Source organism: Anolis carolinensis, chromosome 2 (assembly GCF_035594765.1).
Source record: "Anolis carolinensis isolate JA03-04 chromosome 2, rAnoCar3.1.pri, whole genome shotgun sequence".
NCBI lineage: Eukaryota > Metazoa > Chordata > Lepidosauria > Squamata > Dactyloidae > Anolis > Anolis carolinensis.
The window spans coordinates 166,073,767-166,098,694 of NC_085842.1; the positions used below are offsets into that span (position 1 = coordinate 166,073,767).

At 43.2% G+C, this 24,928-nt stretch overlaps 1 protein-coding gene across 1 annotated transcript; it reads right to left on the reverse strand.

Moving 5' to 3' along the window:
* prph (peripherin) lies at positions 1-24,867 on the reverse strand. Its single transcript, XM_062971030.1, has 9 exons — positions 24,193-24,867; positions 16,466-16,526; positions 16,025-16,120; positions 14,291-14,455; positions 12,231-12,356; positions 9,507-9,727; positions 8,622-8,671; positions 7,825-7,904; positions 1-5,855 (listed from the first exon to the last, which is right to left on the reverse strand). The coding sequence occupies exons 1-9, from the start codon at positions 24,765-24,767 to the stop codon at positions 5,808-5,810; spliced, it is 1,422 nt and encodes a 473-aa protein (XP_062827100.1). The 5' UTR covers positions 24,768-24,867; the 3' UTR covers positions 1-5,807.
* Between the last annotated feature and the right edge of the window lie 61 nt (positions 24,868-24,928).

Genomic DNA, 24,928 nt, shown 5'->3' on the forward strand with positions numbered 1-24,928 from the left:
TCTGTTCAATATGATATTTATTGGCTGGTTGGAAGCAATACATGGCACACAACGGCCAAGTGGCATGAAGTAACAGACACTCTTCAGGGGAGATCTAGAAGCACCAGAAACAATTCTACAGCAAGCACTCCCACGTTTCCATACTGCCTTGTGTTGTCTTTGTAGGAGTGTGAGATAGATTGTTTTGTCACCTGGGCATTACTACATCTTTTCACAAGTGACACATTTGTGAGACAAGCAGGAAGGTTACCCCAAAGTGCCAATATGTGAGAGCAGGGTGGGGGCACAGCACAGAAGAGGACTTAGCGCAGTATGGAAATCATTATTGTGCCAAGACTGACTGGATCAGGTTTGGGGCTTTGATACAAAGATCCTAATATGGAGGAAGATAGCACCAGGTGTTCTCACTAGCTGTGACTAGAGTATGGCTGCATGACTATCAAAAACGAGGGGATCAGCACCAAAACACATAAAATGGGATCTGTGTTCCAAAGAAGAGGGATAAGGAAAACGATAGAAGCAAGCTAAAACAGGTGTCAAAATCCAGCAGTAGAACAATGCTGTGTGCCAGTGCCATCATTTAATGAATAATTCTTAGCACGTTTTGAATTATAGTGCAACCCAATCCTATACAGAGTGAAGCATATCTGTGTGTGGAACTATAAAACCCGAAGGCTGGAAAGTAGTGTTGCTACTGCTGCTGTTTTTCTAGAGAGACAAGTTATATAACCATGGCACATTTGCAAACGTTCTTTATTTCTGCAGCTGTCAGAATGGGATCTGGAAAAAATAATTATCCAGATAGGTGTCTCAAACAAAGGAAAACAAGAGGAATCTCATACCACCACCAATGGAAAACAATCTCCTTTTTACGTAGAATGCCAAGTCCCCAAATTGCCATAAGCACGTGACTGTCAAATCTCTTGCAGAAGCAGGAAATAATGAGGCTTTTCCTGCCAATCAGATCTTCACTAAAATGATTCACTCTTAAAACATCCGTTATTGCCTAAAGGTGTACTCCATTCTGCAAAAGCCTCTTTAACTAGGAGGAACAGCTACAAATGGCTAGATAAAACTTAAGATGTTGCACTTGAAAAAGCAAAATTCACAAACAGGAGACTGTGCACTCCCAAACCACTCCTGCCCCCCGCCTCCTGCCGGAAACATAAAATTATTCCATAGCATACAAAAGGAAGGGGAAGCCTAAAGAGGCAGTGGTACAGATTCCTGTTGCATTAATATTAATATTAAAGATGAGTTTTTGATGCCATAACTTGAAAATTCTGGAAACAGATGTAACTTCAAAAGCTGTCTAGATCCCAGTCTTTGGTCTTCCAGGTGTTTGGGACTTCAACTCCCAGAAGCCTCAGCCAGCATGGCCAACTGTCAGAAATTCTGGGAGCTAATTTAAAAAAAAACTATGAAAAATCAAAGATTGAGAATCACTAGTCTAGATGATGGAATTTCTCAGCTATAGGCAGCGCTTCCAGAAATTATGGACTACAACCCCCAGAATTCCCCAGTGGCTTGGGGTAAGTAATTACCTCAAGTAAGTGGTAAGAATGCTGAAACTTGCAACATGTTAGGACTGGGAGACTGAGATCATTGCAAAAAGTTTTCAAGTAAATATACTTAGAATTCAGCTGTCAAGTTTTTATATTCATGACAGGAAGCTGAGACAGCAAAGAATGAAAGGCAACAAAGCATTTTGAAGACTTTTGAGAAAAATGAAGTGAAACATCCAAATAATCTTGCTCACCATCAGGTTCTCAGAAACTTTCAGGCAAGTCATCAGAAAGTTAGGATCAAGGCTCAGGAATCTTCCCCCAAGGAAAAATTCACAATGAACTAAAAGGGAACCAAACCTACAAAGCCTTGTTAAGTCAAATTCTACCACAGCAGCTATAATAACCAGCATATTCAATAGAGGACTAGCCAAGTTCTTGGAAGTTAGAAATGTTTCTGTAAAGTGGGGTAGCTAAGGGCATTCTTACAGTGTATCCTACAACATCAGGGAAATTATAAAAAGTAATGATGCAGCATGTGCAGGCTTTCAAGGAAGCTAGTTCATCTCCACTTTTCTTCTAAGCTGGATGGGTCTATGCAACTTATCCCTTCTGTGACTCACCAAAGCTCCATTATGTTCCTGATTTTCTTGTATTGCATCTTTCTGAACAGTTTGGCCAGAAGTGCCCCTGGAAAACTGCATTTCTCTGTTTACATTATTTTCAGACTAGCTTTACAGCTACATAAATTATCTATTTTCAAGAATCTGTTATTGGATGAATTGTTTTATTCATGTAGTATGATAGCTCTGTAGCAGAGATGGGAATTGCCAGATGTTCCTGATGGCCATGCATCTACTATGCTTGGTTCCTTCCAAATCTCATTTGTCAATTCCCTGAACAAGCTAAATGTTATCTACAAGAGAAATATCTGGGAATTTTGACAGGAAGAAAGAAAAATGGAAGATGAATGGCGATGTTCCCAGGTAAACATTCAGCAGGCCTATTCTAGCTCACTGGTCACCTGCTGAAAAATATGGTCTTAAATAAAGCATTTAAGTGCTGATATAGCTAGCAAAGGTATTGGTCAAGGCAAGCCATTATTCCGTTGGTAACAACTTATCAAGGGAAGCATGAACTGTAGCAAAAGTAAATCTGGCCTGGAGGTTTCTACCCTCTACCACAGTGGTTCTCAACTTGTGGGTCCCCAGATGTTTTGGCCTTCAACTCCCAGAAATTATAACAGCTGGTAAACTGACTGGGATTTCTGGGAGTTGTAGGCCAAAACACCTGGGGACCCACAGGTTGAGAAACACTGCTCTACCACATCCCAGATGGTCTTGACTACACTGGCAAGCCATTCAGAGAAATGGGAAACATAAAGACTGAGTTAAATTTGCTTATCTGCAGGATCACTATGGTAGACATGAGCAAACCCCCACCACATGCACCTCACTACAGCTTCTCAATTTCTCTAACGTATCAGCAAAGGCCCGTTTTCAGTTGAGTTACCCATCAAGACACAAGCAATATGGTCAGCTGTCTACTGTTACTCACAACCAGCTCAAAAGCTGGGTCCCCAGCTTTTGAGCTGCTCTCCTAAAGCCATGATTCTGCTTGAACAAGACACACACTTCCTGTCAATATTGTTTTACCAAAATATCTTGTCTTTATTTTGTGACTGCAGTGCTACACAGGGGCAATATCAATGGTAGTGGTAGCAGAGGGTAGCTTCTAGTTGGGATCCGGACTGGGGATGGGGAGGCAAAGGCATCCCCCAACCCAGAGGCTATGTCCCTCTAACCATAAGACTCAGAGAACTGGAAAGGTGAGACAGACCTTCAAAGACATGCATCTCTCTGGTACTTTCCTGGACAGGGATGCAAATGAAGGAAACAGGAGAACTTCCCACCAAGAGGACTATCAGGATTTAAGGCAGGAAGAAAGGAGTTATGGATAATCCATCGACATGGCAGAGCATGAAAGTTGTGGTTGTCTTGGCCATGACTGAGGTTGGATGCAGGAGCCTGAAGAAAAGGGTGTGTGGAACATTAAAGGAGGAACAGGTGGAATAAAAACAAAATTGCAGCTAATAGGATAAATTAAATGCAGCAGCAGCTTCCATTTAAGCAGAGTGGTGAATCAACTCACAGCATTAGTCTAAACTTTAAAAGACTCTGCCCATGGTACTGAAAACTTCCCCACAATATGTTCAGTACCTTGGATAGTTCTATTAAATTTGAACTAAAACCCAAAAGCATCTACCACTTCACTCAGAGGAATTCATCTTGGAGAAAGACGCCTGCCACCACTACTGAAGTGAAGGCAACAGATAAGATTTTAAAAGGTGATTAAAATCTGAACACAAGCATAACCATTAGAAACCTGAATCTGAGACGCTACACTTATAAGAATTTGCTTTTATCATCTATGAGAAGCTAGCTTCTGTCAGAAAAAAAACATTCATGCCACAAACATATCATTGTGTTGATCCAACCAAAGAAATCCTAAAAATCTATAGATAACAACCCCTATTTAAAGATTTTAATTATAGGTGTACATTGCACTTCTATCGATCAGCAGGAAGGAACCAATCCCTATTGTAACAAATCACAATTGCTGGATGTGGGCATTTCCATTCATTTATTGATTTTAAAAGTTTTAGCTCAACATATGTGAAAGCAATGCCCACGTGTTGCTGTGTACTCTAGAACCCATTGGGTCACCTGCCTTTCTCACATCTTTGACACTGACCTAAATCAGTACAGATAAAAAAGTAATCCCAGTGTTCTTGACTAAGAAGAGCAGAACTGACTTTGGTACCTTTTCATGCCATATAGAACTTGCCAAGAGGGAGTTTAGAAGTGTAGGGCTTCCTCAAGAAGATAAAGGTGTGGGCAGAGGAGAGGGGGACTACTTTGGAAGGCACTGAAATATTATCCCAGCAAGACCCAAAGTTTATCTAGTTCAGGAAAGGGGATACCTCCTCTAAAGAAAGGCAAAGGATAACTACTTGAAGGTTATTATAAGTAAAGCAATATACATTTATTTAGGATTAGGTCCTAAAAGCCCAGTTTATCAGGCTGGGGAAAGGAGGCTACCATATTAAGAAACATATATGTTTTGCCTCCAAAGAAGAGCTGTTTCTGACGCAATGCTATCCAAGAACAGAGTTACTTCAGATTAAAACCAACTGAATTAAACTATATGTTTAGGTTGAAAAATTGATATCGTGCCCATTCAGTGTTAGAATCAGTGACACACTAAAGCAATCAATTTCTTAGCAGCCTCTGTTTCCTTTCCAGTGTTTTCAGTTTTATAAGTGTACATTTCTTGTCAAATGCAATCAATAATCTATTTTGTGTTTATTCTTGGGTGCACTTGTAAAACTTAAGGAACTTGATCATATGTAGCATCTGTACAGCACTTTCAAGTGTTTAGAGTGCTTTGCATGCATTTACCTTGTTGTTATCTTTACAACAACCTTGTAAAGGAAGTCAGTGGCATTCTCCTTTGTGTTGCCAGGCTGGGAAGGCAGGGAGTGAGTTATTGAGATACTGAGAAGGAGAGAGGGAGAGAAAGATGACTGGCAGAGGCAAGAACCAAGGACTTACTGATACATAGCTCCCATTATGATGTTTTCAAAAGGAGATCAGATGAGAATCTCTGTAACAAATGACTGCTTGCAGTGGTCAACACAGAGAATTAAATGGTGACCAAATATTTGGTCCTCATCTTTGGTGTTTCTAGGTTGGTGTTGCCTGGCTGGACTTCCCAGATATTAAGAGCCTGCTATTTTGCATAACCATTTCTATGGACTTCTTGATCAAGGTTTTTAATCCAAACATAGCTGGCACACCTATGACTCAACTGACCTGACCTGGATCAAGGAAAGAGACCTTTCTCCCCTCTACAAGATGAGTTGTAGCCTAACTGAGCAAAATGGGAAAGAGTGTGGCAGAAAGAGAGGAGGCACTGGACAGGGAGAGCAGGATGAAGAAGAGTGGCATGTCCCTCTCCCCAGCCGGCGGGCGGTTATTGCTGGCATCACAACCAGGCTGCCCTCAGGAAGGCTAGAGGTGAACATTAAGGGGTAAAACTGGTTTAGGAAGCCTGGTAGACAGTGCAGGAAGGCTGTCAGAGGTAAGAAATATTGACATCTTCGTCGTCGTCGTCGTCATACATAAGGCCAGTGCGGCTTTGTGAGGAAATGAGGGGATCTGCTGCCGGGACTTCTTTGCACATTGGTTAGCTTTAGTGCCCTTCCCCATGGCATCTGGGAGGCACTGGGCATGACCAGAATCACTTCTCTATCTCAGCCCGCTTCTCTTTCCTGGATTCAGTCACCACCTGCAGGAGACAAAAGGGCAGACCACAGGGTCACACCAAGTACGGTGACTGGGGAGGCAGGCAAGAAGTGGTGTAGTGGCTTAAGTCCTGGACTAAGAGATGAAATTGTATTTCTTGCTTTTAATTGCTCTTTGTCCCTAGTCCCTACAGTGAAATCCCTCAATACCATTTTAACTAGCATTTCAAGCTGAATATAGGTAGTTCTGTGACTCTAACTTCATCACTATTTTTCTCCTGAACTATATTTAATATATGTATTTTCCTACTGAATAAACCAGTAAGGCTTTGAAAGCTTGCAAAATGTATTTCATGCGTTGGAGCTGACTCTAATAAAGTTATCAGAACTTGTGGATTTTGTATTTTGCTGCACGGCCAATATGGCTACCCTTAAACGTATTTTTCCCTGGATTTCAAGATGCCAAATTTAGCTGCAACAGGAGAATTCTAAACAAGAGGAAATCAAAGGATTGCAGCAACTTTTTAAAGTTTTCCACCTCCAACAAAGCTAAAACTCTTTCATTGGACTACATTTTGGGACTACAATTTGGTGCGTTTACCTAAACAGCACATAAATGCCTAGAGATATTTATTTTATCTATTTATTTATTTACTGTATTTATATACTTCTTTTCTCTCCCCGGGGGTGGGGGGAGCTTAAAGTGGTTTACAGCATAATAGTGGCAAAATTCAATGCCAAACATACATGTAAAACCAAATCATGTATCTGAACAATAAACATATAACTATGCATTAAAATCAGTATGACCATTAAACATAAGATATAAGCAATATTTATACATTAAGACAAGAATTAAAATGTCTAATATAAACATTAAAATCACATGATTCAAAATCGTAGACCAGGGCCATTTCAATTGTCAATTGCACATACAGTGTTCCCTCACTTATCACAGGGGTTAGGTTCCAGGACCACTTGCAGTAAGTGCAAATCTGTGAAGTAGGGACAGTATATTTATTTTAATCTTTATACGTTATTTTAGTAGTTATACACTATTTTAAGTCTTTATCAACCAATCGTGTGTTGATAAATCGCCTCCTTCTCCTCCCGTTGCCGCTTGGGCTCCTTTTCTCTCTCTTTGGCTTCTCCTTCCTCCCTTCCTTAGGCTGTAAATTGTAATTTTTTATTATTTATAATAGTCTTTTAGAGTTCATTGAAAAACCGCAAAACAGCAAATCTGTGAAAAGTGAACCGCGAAGTAGAGAGGGAACACTGTATTCCCTATTTATTTCTTCCACTGCACTACTTTACTGGCCAAAAGCTTGGTCCCACAACCATGTCTTCCTCTTCTCTCTGAATGCCAAGAGGGAGGGTACTGTTCTAATCTCACTGGGGAGAGAATTCCAGAGCCGAGGAGCCACCACTGAGAAGGCCCTGTCTCTCATCCCCACCAGTCACGCCTGCGAAGAAGCAGGGCCTCCCCAGATTATCTTAACCTCTGTTATGGTTCATAGAGAGATACGTTCGGACAGGTAAGCTAGGCCAGAACTGTTTAGGGCTTTATAGGCTAAAGCCAGCACTTTGAATTGTGCTCGGTTGTCCTCTATTCAATTGAGTTTGTTGAATATAGGAACCTATGTTGAATTTCAACCAATTTTATGATTCTTTGCTCCTCCCCATGACTGAGGTAAGGGGGGAAATATACAAAAAACTACTGTGTGCAAAACTATATAACCAGACTAATTAAAACAGGTTCAGAACAGGTTTAGAAAAAGCCAGATATATCCAGCCCTGAACATAAAGCTGGCAAGAATCAGAAGGCAATTTGACTTCAATTTCATATAATACAATGGTTGGAAGTGAGGCTGATATATTACCTGGATTCTGGAAGTTGTAATTCAAAGAAGTTGTTTTTGAATTCTCTGCTAACTCTGTCAGAGCCCACCTTGCCCCGCCCGAAACACACACACGTACATTCTCCTCAGCATAAGAGAAAGGGAAGAAACTAACCTCTCCATCACGAGTCTCAATGGTTTTGATCAGCACAGTCTTCCTAGTATGGGTCTCTACAGTTGGCTCTGGCTCTGAAACTAGAAAGGAGAGAGTACTGAGGAAGGAGGGCCATGCCATCCTCAAGATAACCCCCTCTTTTCATCTCCTTAATTAAAAAGATCCCTCCAGTCTGAGATACGCAAGCAGAAGAATCTGGAATTGAAATTTTTTGGAGGGGAGACAGAAGGTGTCTTCCATATATGTTTTCAAGCAGCACAAAAGGTGAACAAATCTATGCTAGGTAAGAAAGGCGAGAAGAGGGGAATCTACACAACACAGTCTAGCTGTTAATGTGTTTTCCAAGTGGAGTCAGCCATGAATTATCTCTTGCCAGGGGTTATAATTAAAACAAGGAGAGCACCCCAAAACATACTCAAATTTACACAAATGCGCAAAATTTTATACAGCTTGGAAAAAATACTTGTTAAAATTTCAGCTCCCACCATCTCTGTAGACCAGTGGTTCTCAACCTATGGGTCCCAGATGTTTTGGCCTTCAACTCCCAGAAATCTTAACAGCTGGTAAACTAGCTGGGATTTCTGGGAATTGTAGGCCAAAACATCTGGGGACCCACAAGTTGAGAAGCACTGCCCTAGGCAGTATGTTTAGTAGTATCATACAAGCTAGGTATTCTGGGAGCTGCAGTCCAAAAAATCAACTTTTCAAATTGCAGCACCAATTGTGCCAGCAATTTCAGAAACGCACGTTCCCATACAACCGCTTACCCATCCTACATAATGAAGCAATACGCTTACCCGTTGTTTTGATGCTGAGAGATGCCATGGATTGAACAGGCAGTGAAATCCTGCAGAGAACACACACATGAGTGAACATTTTAATGTGCTTTTGCAAATTAGCCCTATGCTCTGCTCTCCCTTTCAAATTTCCTGCTGTATCTTGAAAAAGGAGAAAGTTACCCTTCCCAGCACTTCATTTGAGGCCACCAGAGCTGGAGCTACACTGCCCTATATCCCAGGATCTGATCCGAGATTATCTGTTTATCCCAGATTATCTGGCAGTGGAGACTCATACAATTCAGTTCAAAGCAGATAATCTGGTAACAGATCTTGGGATATAGGGCAGTGTAGATCCTAAACATTTCCCTTGATGCCCACTAGACTCCAAGCAAAGTTTATTTGGGGGAAAATGTGGTGGGATAGAACATTGTGTGTTCAATGCTGCGGTTTGGGGCTCAGACTTCACCCCGTCTTGTATTCAGCCTAATGGATACATTGAGTGCCTCTTAACTATGCAGACTGGGTATCCCTTATCTGAAATGCTTGGAACCAGAAGTATTTGGGATTTGGAATATTTGCACGTACATCATATGTCATCTTGAAGATGGGACCCAAATCTAAATCAAAATTCATTTACGTTCATATAGGCTGAAAGTAATTTTATACACAATAGTTTTGTGCATGAAACAAAGTTTGTGTACACTGAACCATCAGAAAGCAAAGATGTCACTATCTCTGCCACTCATATATCAGATTTCAATCTGTATCAACTTGGCTCCTCTGAAATGGCCAGATTTACCACTTCAGCTGTTTTATTATGGTGTTCATGACACAAAGTTCCAGATGTGCCCAGAAAGGTGGAGACTTTGGATAGAGGGGAGTTCCTAACTACTAGTTACCCACCTGCTCTCCTCCCCTTCTAGCAGCTTCCGGTAGGTGGCTATCTCAATATCCAAAGCCATCTTGACATTCAGCAAGTCCTGGTATTCCCTCAGGTGACGGGCCATCTCTTCCTTCATGTGGTGAATCTCCTGCTCCAACCTTGCCACATTATCTTGGTACGAAGCCACTTCAGCCCCGTATTGGTCCTCCATATCCCTCATCTGCCTCAGCAAGGCTTCATTCTGGCAAGGCAAGTAGTATTGGAGTGTAATTTCTTTTTTAAAAACTTATCTTGAGCCCAGGCAATGTGGGCAAAACCCATAGTCCTCAAAACTCAACCAGACAACCAGATGGGTGACCCTGCTAATGACTGGCTTCTAAGAGCTTTTTTAAAAACCTTGATAAGAACAAACTTAAGCCTGTATGAAAAACGTATGGGATAAATCAAGCAAATTATCTTATATAGGCAGTCCGCAAATTACAAACAAGATGGGTTCTGTAGGTTTGTTCTTAAATTGAATTTGTAAATTGGAACAGGTACATTTTCAAGTGTAACTCCAGCCAAATATATATTAGGTTTAGATCAGTGGTTCTCAACCTTCCTAGTACCACAAGCCCTTAATATAGTTCTTCATGTTAAGGTGAACCCCAACTATAAAATTATTTTCGTTGCTACTTCGTAACTGTAATTTTGCTACTGTTATGAATCGTAATGCAAATATTTGATATGCAAAATGTATTTTCACTGAGTTGTTGTGTTTTTCAGACTGTATGGCCATGTTCCAAAAGTATACTTCTGGAACATGGCCATACAGCCCGAAAAACCACAACAACCCTGTGATTCTGGCCATGAAAGCCTTCAACAACATATTGTATTTTCATTCACTGGACCAAATTTTCACAAATACCTGATACGCCCAAATTTGAATACTGGTGGGGTTGGGTGGGGATTGATTTTGTCATTTGGGAGTTGTAGTTGCTGGGATGTATAGTTAATCTACAATCAAAGAGCATTCTGAACTCCACCAGCAATGGAACTGAACTAAACTTGGCACACAGAACTCCCATGACAAACAGAAAATACTGGAAGGGTTTGGTGGGCAGTGACCTTGAGTTTGAAAGGTGTAGTTCACCTACATCCAGAGAGCACTGTGGACTCAAACCATGATGGATCTGGACCAAACTTGGCACGAATATTCAATATGCCCAAATGTAAACACTGGTGGAGTTTGGGGAAAATAGACCTTGACATTTGGGAGTTGTAGTTGCTGTGATTTATAGTTCACCTACAATCAAAGAGCATTCTTAACCCAGCCCACAATGGATCTGCACCAAACATGGCACACTACCTACATGGCCAACATTGAATATTGGTGGGGTTCTGCCTTCTCGGCCAAAGAGATTCCTAAGACCATCAGAAATATGTGTTTTCTGGTGGTCTTTGGTGACCCCTCTGACACCCCCTCACAACCCTCCAGGGGTCCCAATCCCCAGGTTGAGAAATACTGCTTTAGATAGTATAGGGAAGGGTTAATACCCCTGTGGTGTTTGTTTTGCTGTGTGTGCCTGAGTTAAGAAGGCTTCGCCTCACTTTCTTTCCCTGTGACAATTGGGAAAAATTTGGCTTGTTGTGGAAACAAGCAGGTCTGTAGCCAAGGGGGGGGGGGAGGGGTTCAACCCACCCACCCACCGAAATTTTTCAGATTTTTTAAAAAACTGGTTTACTCATGAATTTTAACTGGTTAACCAAATCCCCATGAGTGTTCACTGAAGTTTATCTGTTTTGAGTGTCCACTGAAGTTTACTGATGGAGCTTGATTTCTAAATTATTTTGCGTTATGGAACTACTCTTCATGATTCGTGTTTGGTACTTTTCAAATGCCACATAATACAATCACTGCTAAAATAGTATCTGGGTATCAAAGGCAGACTAATTGTTACACTCATATTAGTCAAATAACATAATGTATTTGGATGTTAATCTCCAGAAGGAAACATTTTAAGACATGCTCACAGATCTCTCAGTATTAATATATGAGTTGAGTATTTAGAAAAGGTTCAGAAAACTACTGGAATCTCATTACATACCAAAAAGCTGAAATTCACAACTTGGAAAAGTTTTTTTCAGATTACACCTCTCCGAATCCTCTGATGTTGGGAGTTGTAGTCCCAAAAAAGAGCAATTTTTCCTTTTTTCAAGAAATAGATTTTAACGATAAGTGATGCATTTCTGATAAATCAGCAGAAGGATATCCTACAGATTTTATGAAATTAATGCAGTTTTTCCACACTTTAACTGCTGCGGTTCAATACTATAGAATCATGGGAATTGTAGTTTGGTGAAGTCTCTCCAACATTTGATAGGGAAGGCTAAACACCTTGAAAAAAACTCAGTGGCCAAAGCAGGAGCACCTCGGAAAAGAGAAAAGCAGGAAATTCCGCAGCCTTTTTCTGAAGATGCCCAAAGGAGACTCCACTATCTTTCCAGTCCAGTGGTTTTCAACCTGTGGGTCCTCAGGAGTTTTGGCCTACAATTCCCAGAAATCCCAGCCAGTTTACCAGCTGTTAGGATTTCTGGGAGTTGAAGGCCAAAACATCTGGGGACCCACAGGTTGAGAAGCACTGTTCTAGGCAACTGGTTCCACTGTTGACCTGCAGTGTGTCAGGAAAGACAAGATTTTACAGGGTATCTCAAGGAAGAAGGCAAGAGGCTTCTTCTAGCATGGGGCAGGGAAAGCTACTCACTGTTCCTTTGAGCCCATCCACCTCACAAGTGAGACTCTGGATCTGGCGCCGAGATTCATTCATCTCATGTTTAGCCTGGCGAAGTGCCTCATGGTTCCGGTTGGCTGCATCCGAAAGGTCTGCAAACTGAAAAAGATTAAGGGGGGGGGAGGATTGTGTCAAGACAGAGGGAGGAGCCCCAAATGCAAAAGAGTGGGTGGTTTCTTGTTAGACAGAAATACTTTCCTCCAGCCAGCCAGCCAGGGAGAAGTGCTGAGTGAATTATTTATTTTATTTATTTATTTACAACATTTATACCCAGCCCTTCTCACCCGAGGGGACTCAGGGCGGCTTACAAAATTTGGCAAACTTTAATGCCCAAAATGCAATCATAAAAACAAAACAATATAAACAGATCCATTGATAACATTGTTAAAACACATTATAAAAACCTTAAATCTAGAGATCCTAACAGTTGTTCTGGTTACTAAGGCCAGTCTGAAACACTGGATGTCCCCTCTAGTTAAGAACGTGCGGGACATAAAAAGCTGCCTGAGAGTGAGACAGTTTAGCCCAGTAATACCCACCCGGCCCCAATACCTTTTACTCTGATTGGCATTAGTTTCCCAAGGTCATTCCTACCAAGTGGCACTTTCTCCTTCTTAATTTCAGGTGACAAGGTTTGTACCTGGGACCTTCTCAATACACCCTCCTCCACAATGCCACCAGACACTTCTCCTGTCTATAATTCCCAGCTATCAGGTCTCTCATTCATCTGCCCCATGGAATTCAAGGCAGAAGATATGGGGGGTTTGTTGGGCGATTGGGCTTATTAACAAAAGACCCTCCCCATAAATGCACAGCAGAGTAACTTATTAGCAGCAGTGTGACCCAGTACCAGTAGCCAAAAGTGACAAAAAGAACAAAAAACACACAGACCAATGTTATCTCTCCTTTAGGGTGTTTTCTTTGAAGTAAAATATTATGGTTGCACTATTTACAAAAACAAGGTTTCCATAACAGAAATAAAGTTCTTTATACATCCTTCCATAAGGAAGGCTGAGCAAAGGAAGATAAGACACTTTTGAAGTGTGGTGTTGGAGGAAAATTCTGAGAGTGCCTTGGACTGCAAGAAGATCCTTCCAGTCCATACTCCAGGAAATAATGTCCGGCTGCTCACTGGAGGGAAGGATATTAGAGGCAAAGAATTACTTTGGCCACATAATGAGAAGACTTGGAGAAGAGAAAGATTCTGGGGAAAATGGAAGGAAAAAAGAAGAGAGGCCGACCAAGGGCAAGTTGGATGGATGGTATCCTTGAAGTGACTGGCTTGACCTTGAAGGAGCTGGAGGTGGCCACGGCCGACAGGGAGCTCTGGCGTGGACTGGTCCATGAGGTCATGAAGAGTCAGAAGTGACTGAACAAATAAACAACAAAAATACTTCCTTCTTTACTTCGACGCTGGGTTTCTTTCTCATGCAGATAAACAGCTTCGCACTCATAGAGCTTCCTCTCATAATGAACTTACACAGGAGCTTCACACGGTAGCTTTACACACAGCAGCCTTGACACTGGAGCTTCAAACATGAGCCTTCAACCTGGGGCTTCTCTCACCGAAGCTTCTCACACAGAGACCTTCTCACCATCCTCAGGACGGCACTAGCTTTGGCCCGCTAACTCTAACAGGCTTCGGCCTACTCACTCTCCTCAGGATGACACTAGCTTATTTAATCATTTTAATGCCTGACTCACTTTTTTGTAATTGAAAATACCTAGTTAATTTTTAATATTTCTGACAATTCCTACCAATTCTCCTTCTGAACTGCAGGTGACAGGGTTTGTACCTGGGACCTTCTCGATACACTGTCCTCCAGACACTTCTCTTGTCTATCATTCCCAGCTATCAGGTCTCATCATCTGCCCCATGGAACTCAGGGCAGAAGATATGAGATTTTCACAGGTTTATCCTTGCACAAACTCCACAGAGAAAATCTAGACCAAGAAGACATCTGAACCTAGACTATTTCTGTCAGGATGCACCTCATCCATCCACACCCATTAATCCCCTCCAGGTTAAGTACCTTGGATTTGTACCATTCTTCAGCCTCCTGAAGATTCTTGACAGCGATGCTCTCGTATTGGGTGCGGATGTCTCGCAGGGCAGCTGTCAGGTCCGGCTTGGCCTGCTCCACCTCCACTTGCACCTGCTGCTGGCTATGGATGCTCACCTGCATGTCATTCATCTCCTGTATGAGTCCAGCCCATGAGGGACATGGCAGAGATAAACAAGGGTGCATCAGTTGTGGGAAATGATGGATGCATGGCTGAGCATACAGCAAAGAGGAGCACAAAACACAAAATCCCACTTCAGCACATGTGCAATACTGTGACATTACACATGGCAACGAAACTGTGAAAGCACCACAAAAATAGCATTTCACAGAAATAAAGACAGTGAAAGAGAATTGCTCACCCACAAATGAGCTAGCAGGTTAGCAGACAAGAAACAAAACAAAAACAAACCACCCACGTCATTACTGAATTTCTCAGTGAGATCAACTCTGCGCATCTACACACTCAGGGCAGAATCCTGTTGGGAACACATGTACACTCTATGAAAACATACATCCCTTTATAATTGTTGCAGAAGGAGCTATTTCAATATCTCCTCACCCCACCCTGTAAACCTGTTGCAAATAGCAAGCTAGGTTATTCAATGTGCAGAGGAGTAGCCATTTAGCGGCTAGAGGGAGTTGTGGGGCATCAGAACAGTATCTGGGAGAAAAAAGCAACTCTCTCCTCTTGAATCTACTTGCAGATCTGGAAGAGGGTGGCTGCTGCTGTTACTCATGGCTACAGCTGGATGGTTCCTGGTGCATTGTACTTTTGCTAGAATACAACTATAGTATAACTATGAAGTGGATAGAAATGAAGACATTGCACCCTAATATGAATTCTACCCCTGAATGATTGTTTTATTTCACTTCCCAAATTTATTGCAACATATAGAGTAAGACATTGAAAACTGTTTGCATCTAGAACTCTTCTATTTGTGTGTTCCTTGGTCACATTGCCTGCCTTTCAGTGCCTGAATTGTGTTTCTAAATCCTCCACTGAAGTGTTAAGTTGCTGTTGCTGCTGCTGTTGTTGTTGTATGCCTTCAAGTTAATTCTGACTTGTGGTGACTATAAGATGAACCAGTCAGAGGATTTTCTGGGCAGAGTGTGGCATCCAGTAAGTTTCTATAGCTGAGCAAGATTTACCTCTGTTGTTACAGTGTCCTTGTGCCACACTCAAACCACTGTGTTACACTTACTGCAGTGCTAGAAATGTGTGGGCTGAAATACTATTCCATTGGAAGCACAATTCTTATTTGGATGAGAAATGATTTCATTTTGCCCCAGCCCTGACCCTTATCCAGCCACTAAGTGGTCAAGGCAATGTACACCTAACATTTCAGGCACAGATACCCAGGATTTTGGACTATGCAGTGTAGGAATATGGCCATAAAAGGCCGAGAAAAATTCTTCTGCCACACATCCATGGACGGAATCATGGAAGATGGATTTCTACTTAGCCCCCACTAGCTGACAAATATGCACCCTATTTAGGAGTTCTCTGGACATCCCACATCCTGAAAATACCTTGTCTGGAGCCTAGCTTTCCCTGCTCAACTCAACCACAAATGGAGCAACCAAGGCAGTTCTCCTGATACCCTGAATACTAATTTTAGAAGACAGGTGAGATAATAAATAAATAAATAAATAAATAAATGCAATAAGTCAAGGTGCCCTCAATTCTGATGCCAGGCCTACCTCCTCGTGCACTTTCTTGAGGAATTCAATTTCATCCATAAGGGATTCAATTTTGCGTTCCAGTTCCAGGCGAGAAAGGGTGGCATCATCCACATCCTAAAATGGAGAAACAAACAGGCAGAGTCAAGGGTAACTTATCCATCTTTTTCCATTTTCACAAAAAGGAACAGTGAATGGTAAGTAGTAGCCAGATGGCATGGGTGGTGTTGAGGAGATGGGACACAATTATTTTACTCAACACAACTAGGAAAGACTTAGAGCTGACAAAAAGGCATTCAAGGACTTGGCCTGAGCCATGACATACAAGTGGCTCTTTGGGAAGAAATGTGTAAGTGGATGCACTCATTCATAAGTGAACAGTGTGTAAAGGAAAGTGTGGACTGGTGAAAAGCAGACAAACAAGCCATTCCTTAACTCAGTCTTATCTATGGGTTTACTCACTTTGCGGAATAGAACCAGATTATTCTCAGCATCTTCACGCTTGTGCAATTCCTCATCCAGTCTGTAGGGGACAGAAAGCGACAAAAAAGCTGCAAATAGGACTTGCCTTCCTTCTCTATGAAGGACCAGACTGCAACCTCAACTTTGACAATGCTTCTGTCTACCCAACACACTGCACTTTTATGTCAGGAAGAATTAAATATTTTTTTAACCACCTCACCCTCTTTTGGACACCTTATAAACTTGTTGTGTAACCCTTTTTTGCTGCCATCCACCATTGCACATATAATGAAAGTTACCTTTTTTACTACAACTCCCAGAATCCGCCAGCCAACTTCACTGGCAGATTCTGAGAGCTGCGGTCCAAATGAAAGGAACTTTTTCCCAATTCTGCCATCATGCTCAATTTTTTGTCAATGATCTCCAGTTTCTTTATTATCTGCAGGCTTGTAACTGTGTGTGTGAGAGAGACAGTCTCTTGCCTATGCCTTCAAGTCACCTCCATGAATTTCACAGGGTTTTTGTGATCAATGAATACTCAGAGATGGTATTGCTGGTCTCTTCTCCCCAGAATATAGTCCACAGCATCTACCATTTATTAGTGGTCTTCTATATTAACCAGGGCTAGTCTTTCTTAGCTACCAAGATCAGACAGGAGTTATTGCCTTTGAGGTATCTAGGCTCCTATTCTTGGCAATGAAGAGAATATAAGAAACATGCCTACTTAATTTTTTAATCATGTCAGAAGCAAATTGAGAACATACTGCAAGTGGCTTCTGGTGAGAGAGAATCAGCCGTCTACAAAGACATTGCCTAAGGGAGACTGGATATGTTACCATCCTGTGGGAGGCTTCTCTCATGTCCACACATGGGAAGCTAGGGCTGACAGACAGGAGCTCACCCCATCTTGTGGATTTGAACCGCCGACCTTCAGGTCAGCAGTTCAGTCAGCACAAGGGTTTAACCCACTGCACCACTGTGGCCCCTGCTCAATGCAGTTGAACTACAACTCCCATTATATCTCAACATTAGCTATAAAGAGCTAGGATTGATGGAAGTTTCAATCCAATGTTACTGCAGATGTAATATTTTACAATCCTGTGATAAGGAACAAGGGAGAAAAGTAAGTATGGTTGGGGAGATTTGATTACAGGATGGGATGCAAGTCTGATTAAATTAAAGTAATTAATTACAAAAACATTTCACGGGTATTTCTAATTTTTTTTAAGTATCAAATTTTTTGTGTGGGATTAATATCTATTATCCACCTTTCGTTAAAACTGGGGGGGAAATCAGAAGCAGTGCAGCTCCCATAGGGTCACACCCTTCTCTTCTGATGCATCACCCCATTTTCCACACACACATCTTAGAGGATGAAAATATCAGAGAGGAACAGGCTGGAGGATTTTCACACCCTACATCAGAGTGCATCTCTCTTCCTTGCTTCCAATCCCTTATGCTTCCCTTCCCTTTCCTCTTCTCCCACTCCTCCATCTGCCGCAGCATGCCAGGATGCGGAAACGCAAACCCCACCCCATAGAGCCTTGGGGGAATGCAGTCCTGGTTCCTCTTTCTTGTGGCTTGGTCCCTCCCATATATCTCTGTCTTTGGAGAAACAGCCATAGTGTGCCCAAAAGCTTGCCTGTGATGAAAAAGCCTCACATACATAGTTGGGGATCTCTAAAGTGCCAGGTCCCCCTTCACTCTAAGAGACTGCTGCAGGTACCCCACCCACATTGATATCTGCTTCATGCGGCTGATATCTGCTGGATGTGGCTTCTTTGCCTACTCACACTAATTGTCACTCCTCCATTGCCACCCCATCACTTCCACAGCCCCGACGATGGTAGCTCACTAACTAAAACCGTGGATGGCACTACCACTCCGCTCTACAAAAAGCCTTCCCTCCTCCCTTCTGTGCCCCATCCATACATCCCATGGGTGACTCAAAGCCAAAGAAGAAGGTCCATACCATAAAGGCCCACCTCTCCTCCTGCCACACCTCACTACCCTCTGCTGGTTCCTCCAAGCACTATGCTCCACTGTCCTACCCTATAAAAGAAAAAATATTTTTTTTCTGAACACTTGGGTGTTTTTTTGTTTGTTTTGTTTTTTTGTTTAGTTTTGGGTTTTTTTTTTTACTTTAACATCCACCCCTGCCCTGTGATGTCTTGCTGGACACATTCCACCCTTTCTGCCTCTTTTGAAATGATCTTGAATTACATTTTCTTTCTGAATGCTCCTCTTCTCTGGAGATGCCACCTACAAATCTCCACCCACTTGTCTTGCATCCATGTCCAAACATTTTGTATACTTGGCATGTTTCACATCTTTCCCTCCCTGACGTTCTGGATTGAAACAAAACGTAAGCATGGGAAGGCAGAAAACTGCATCCTTCCTAAACCAACCTCTCAAATCCCAGATTCCAAGTTTTGCTTGGTGAGAAGAAAGCTCCAGAGTATTTGGCTGCGCTCATGCTCACAAAAGTGTCCCTGACCATGTAGTCACAATCTCTGTACAATTACAGACCCTTCATCAGTACTGCTGTGCCATCCAAATGGGTATATTGCTGTCCAGGACTATGCCATTATAACCCACAAATTGGTCATAAATGTCTGGAAATGAGATACAACTAGAAACCTTCATTTGGGCTGGAGATTAATGTGATTACCAGCCCAGGGCAGTCCCTCAGCCATTGGATTTTTCTGTCAAGTTCAAAGACTCAGAATGCAAAACTATAACTGTTCTAACACATTCAACATTTGCTTTATATGCCGTTAGAACATTTACCCTACATACTGCCTGAAAATGAGCAAGCATGACACATTTATTTGGCTCCTGGTTGTTTACTGATCTTTTACTGCATTGCAGAACTTGTACATCATTATTTATAGCACCTAGTTGTTGTGGCTGTTTTGCAACCTTTCATTTCTTTAGAAAATATCAAAACAAAGACTAGAGGATCCCAATTCACTCCTGCATGTTTCTTGAGCTGTCCAGCACCAGGGCTGTCTCTGTCAATCTCCCTCCCTCCCTCCCTCCCTTCTGATCAGGATTAGGGGCAGAAGAAAGAAGAGAGTAACTGACTCTCTGATGTAATCTAAGACACATACGTACATATATACACCTTTGTTTGTTGTTAATCTCCAACTTTGCCTTGCTGTAACAGCCCATTGCTTACAAAAGGACTGGGAATCGCAGCATCAGGCAAATTTTTCCCTTTTCTTTGGACCTTAAAGTCAGCGTTTGTCTGAAAGGCAGCAGGGGGTGGCAAAGTAGTTCCCTCTTCCAAAACTAAGAAGACTGGCTGAGATTACTGAATGGTAAAATGGCAGCAGGGAAGACACTCTGCATATATTCAGAGACAGTCTCTTCACCTGCTTCATCCTGGACTGAAAACTGAACATTATTAGATTTTGCAAAAAGAAAGGAAGATGGGGAAGTATTTACAGTAGCATTTACAATTTGATCTTTATTTGTCAGAGGTTTTTTATATGTATAATCTCTAGTAATAGCTATTATGCTAAAAGGAGTAACAAAACAATACCTCATTGGGAAGGAAGAATATAATTATATATGATTGCTTTCCATTCAAAGAAGGGGAATTCAAGCCAAGGAGAAAGAATGAGTGTAATTAGGAATTGACATTGCACTACTTTGTAATTATACAAGCAATGTTTGTATGTATGTAAACAGGGGGGCACTGGGGTGCAAGTAAGGAAATTAAGTACAGTAGAGTGTCACTTATCCAACATTCGCTTATCCAACACAGTCTGCCTTTTAGTAGTCAATGTTTTTGTAGTCAATGTTTTCAATACATTGTTATGTTTTGGTGCTAAATTTGTAAATACAGTAATTACTACATAACATTACTGCGTATTGTACTACTTTTTCTGTCAAATTTGTTGTAAAACATGATGTTTTGGTGCTTAATTTGTAAAATCATAATCTAATTTGATGTTTAATAGACTTTTCTTTAATTCTTCCTTATTATCCAACATATTTGCTTATCCAACATTCTGCCGGCCCGTTTATGTTGGATAAGTGAGACTCTACTCTAATGATGCAAGCCTGGAAAGTATGAAAGATGTGAATGATATTATTCATGTGAAAATGTAATAAAGCATTAGAAACAAAACAATTTAAAAACCTGAACATTATTTGGGGAAACTGATTGAAATGAAGCCCTAGGTTGTATTCTCTCCCTGTTCCACACATTAACTCTGACAGAACATTTGTTGCCCTAGCAAAAAAAAATTTGAAACAGATAATACATATTATAATTTTGCTTCTTTGTATTATTATTGCTTTTATTGTATTTTCTTTTCTTTTGAATAAAATATTTTTAAATGGAACTAGACAACTCAGAAACAGCGCCTATCGGTCCTGTTGATGTAGGCTGCATCTAAACTGTAGAATTCATGCAGCTTGGCCCTGGCTCAATGCAGTGGAATCCTATTTGGGAGCTGTAGTTTTGCAAGCCTTCCCTGCCCAAAAGGGCTGGTGGTGCCTCACCCAAGTACAACTCCCAGGATCCCATAGCACCAAGCATTCATTCTGCAGTGTAGCTGCACCCCTATTGGCCAAGGGAAAGAACAAAAATCTGTGGGGAAGTGGGTTGATCTCCTTTGAAAGCATTTGGGGGGCTCCCTCCTCTTTCCCTTAATCTACAATGAAAATGCACATCTATTTCCTCCCACCCTCACTGAAATTCAGCTAGAGAACAAAAAATAATGTCTGGGGGAGCCGGTTCTTATTTCCCCACACAAGGGGATGAGAGCGTTCTCCCTCTCTCCATCCTTTCCTTAATTAACCAGTTTTGCAGTGTAGTGGCACATGTGTTAAGATCAAGGTCCACGGGATGCATCTGACCTGCCATGTCCTTTTGTGTGACACTTCAGGTCCTGGTCTGCAATTCCTGTACTCATTAGACATCATGACTAAGGCAAATAGGGGTTGCAATACAGTAACATCTGGAAGACTGCAGTTTGTTCTATTTAGTCAGGAGAGCGGGGTTTGGCTTTAGATACAATGCTTGGGGATATGATGTCTGCTTTTGCAATATCCTTTAACAACCAGGCTTTGAAGCTGCCAGGCTATTCAATGTTAATCAAGCTGACCAACTGCATCATTCACACCTGCCTCAGGCAGACAAGACTTCTTTCTCACACCCTGGACATTCCACAGATATATAAACCTGACTTGCCTAGATTCCAACAGACCTCACAACCTCTGGGGATACCTGCCATAGATATGGGTGAAACATCAGGAGAAAATGCTTCTGGAACATGGCTATACTGTCTAGAAAACTCACAGCAAACAAGTGATTCCAGCCATGAAAGCCTTCGACAACACAATGCCCTTTAAGCTTTCTCCAACCTCGGTGCCCCAAGTGCTTTTGGGTTGCAATTCCCATTATCCCCAGTCCACATGCCAGATAACCAAAAGAGATATTAGTTGTTCCAATAACATCTAGCAACTCAAACTGCGGTAAGATTAAAGAGCACCAATCATTATGTTTAAAAAATGTAGTTGGCCCTCTGTATCCATGGATTCAACAGCCCTTCGAAGGCAACCATCAAGTTGATGTGGCCCTCAAAGAAATTGAGTTTGACACTCCTGGTGGAGAGGCTGAAATTGGGCTAGAGAAGGCCAAAAAAAGTCTGAGGAAGCAGGTTTTTCTCCTTTTTTCCCCTCAGGGGGAGGGAGAACATGGAAGGGGCCTCTCTATCACTCCATCCCCCCTTTTTTCTCTCCACCCTTCTCTTAATTAATGAATTCTGCAATGGAGATGCATCCCCCCCACCTTCACTACAAGTCAGTTAGAGAAGACCACAAATCCTCTGGGCAAGGAGATTGCTCTGGCTTTTTTCCCATGGGGGGGTGGAGTGAGTAAGGAGGGTGAGGGGGGCTTTCTCTTCCCGCCCCATTCCATTAATAGACTGCAGTGGAGATGCACTCCCTATTCACTCCCACCAGCCCTCATTGAAGGGGGGGCTGGAGAAGGCAAAGGAGATATGAGGGAATAAGAACATGGAATGGGGGGGCACTTCCATTCCTCCCTCCATTAGCTAATTCTGCAATGTCCTTTTTCAAGTCTTCTCTGCCCAAGCGGGCAGTTGCCTCCCCAAATTATAACTTGTAGAAGGCTATCATGGCCAGAATCACTGGGTTGCTGTGAGTTTTCTGGGCTGTAAAGCCGTGTTCCAGAAGCATTCTCTCCTGACATTTTGCCTGGATCTATGGCAGGCATCCTCAGAGGTCGTTGAGCTATGTTGGAGACGAGGCAAATGGAGTTTATATATCTGTGGAAGGTCCAGGGTGGGAGAAACAATTCTTGTCTGTTGGAAGCAAGTGTGACTTTTGCAATTTATCACCTTGATTAGCACTGAAAAACCTTGCAGAAAAGCCTCCCAACAAAGGATTCCCCCAGGCAGGAATCAGCCAGGCTTTGAAACTGCAAGTCTTTTCAATGCTAATCAAGGCGATCAATTGCAACATTCACACTTGCCTGGCAGTTCTTTCTCCCACCCTGGACCTTCCACAGATATATAAACCCCACTTGCCTAGTTTCCAACAGACCTCAGCAACCTCTAAGGACTATGTGTGTGTGTGTCAGGAGCGACTTGAGAAACTGCAAGTCACTTCTGGTGTGAGAGAATTGACAATCTGCAAGGCCATTGCCCAGGGGACGCCTGGATGTTTTGATGTTTTACCATCCTTGTTGGAGGCTTCTCTCATGAACGGATCTGATTTTATGTTTGAAATGTATATTTTGTAATTCATAATGTATTTTAATAGTTTTAACTCTTTATGTGATGTTTTTATATTGATTTGTATGGGAATCTAATTGTTGCCACTATTGTAAGCCGCCCTGAGTCCCTTCAGGTGAGAAGGGTGGGATATAAATGTGAGAAATAAATAATAAATAAATGTCCCCTGCATGGGAAGCTAGAGCTGACAGAGGGAGCTCAACCACTCTCCCCGGATTCGAACTCTTGATCAGCACAAAGGTTTAACCCACTGTGCCACCAGGTGATTAATTCAAACATTCACACTTGCCTCCAACTGAGTCCTTTCTACCACCCTGGACCTTCCACAGATATATAAATCCCACTTGCCTAGTTTCCAGAGACCTAAAGAACCTCTGAGGATGCCTGCCATAGATGTGGGCATAACGTCAGGAGACAATGCCATATAGCCTGGATAACTCGCAGCAACTTATAACCCCCTGGATCGCACAGAATTGAGCCAGGGCAGTTAAAGTGGCATCAAAGGCCTAGGATCTGATCCCAGATTATCTGCTTATTACCTGGCAATGGAGACTCATATAATCTGGTTGAAAGTAGATAATCGGGGATAAGATCCTGGGAATCTAGGGCAGTGCAGATCCAGGAGAGAGATGCACCGCGAGGCTTCGCGCTGGATGAAAGTGGGCTGGAGATGGCAAAAGAGATGTAGGAAAGGCCTGAGTAGGCAAATTTAGGCCCTCTGGGTGCTTTGGACTTCAACTCCCAGCATTCCTCACAGCCTCAGGCCCTTTCCTTTCCCCCCTCAGCCGCTTAAGCGGCTGAGGGGGGAAAGGAAGGGGCCTGAGGCTGTGAGGAATGCTGGGAGTTGAAGTCCAAAGCACCCAGAGGGAGGGCCCAAGTGTCCCCTAGCAGTGGGCTTCTGAGGGGCTGCTCCGCCGCGCCCGCCCCACCCCTGGCCCCCCTCCTGGGCCTGACCTCTGCTTGAGGGCGGCCAGGTCCTCGGCCAGGTTGTCCCTCTCGACCTGGAGGCGGTCGCGGTCCTGCCCGAGGGCCTCGACCTGGGCGCGGAGCTGTCGGAGCTGCTCGTGGAGGAGGCGGTGGGCGCGGGCGGGGGCCTCCTGGGCGCGGCTCTGGCCCAGCTCTGCCGCCAGCGCCGCGTTCTGCGTCTCCAGGAAGCGCACCTTCTCGATGAAGCTGGCGAAGCGGTCGTTGAGCTCCTGCAGCTCCTGCTTCTCGTTGCTCCGCGTGGCCAGGAACTCCTGGTTCACCGCCTCGGCCACCGAGAAGTCCAGCTTCTCCGCCGCCGCCGCGGAAGAAGAAGAGGCGTAGTAGCGCTGCGGGGAGGCCGAGGAGAGCGGGGTGCTGGAGCGGAGGAAGAGGCCGCCCGTGCCGGGGCGGTAGGAGCGCAGAGAGGCCCCCGGGGAGGAAGAGGAGCCGCTGAGGAAGCGGGAGGAAGAGGAGGACGCGGCCACGCGGGATGAGGAGGAGTAGGACCCCGCCGGAGGGCCGAAGGTGCGGCGGTAGGAGGTGGAGGCGCGCAGGTGGCTCATGGCTGCGGATGGAGATGGATGGAGACACAGAGAGCGAGAGACGGAGCGAGGTCCTGGTGCAGAGGAGAAGGCGCCGGTTTCGGGGGTGCCGCTTTATAGTCCCCGGATGGAGAAGGAGGGGGCTGGAGAGGGGCGACTGGCTCCTCCTCTCCTGGCTGCCG

What these genes read in the sequence shown, in the direction of transcription:
- prph (XM_062971030.1), bottom strand. Translation starts at nt 24,767, where the DNA reads ATGAGCCACCTGCGCGCCTCCACCTCCTACCGCCGCACCTTCGGCCCT. An exon ending in CTAGAAGGGGAGGAGAGCAG is followed by an intron (nt 8,672 to 9,506) that starts GTGGGTAACTAG and finishes TGTTCTCTGCAG; the next exon opens with GATTTCACTGCCTGTTCAAT. An exon ending in TTGAGACTCGTGATGGAGAG is followed by an intron (nt 5,856 to 7,824) that starts GTTAGTTTCTTC and finishes TGTCTCCTGCAG; the next exon opens with GTGGTGACTGAATCCAGGAA.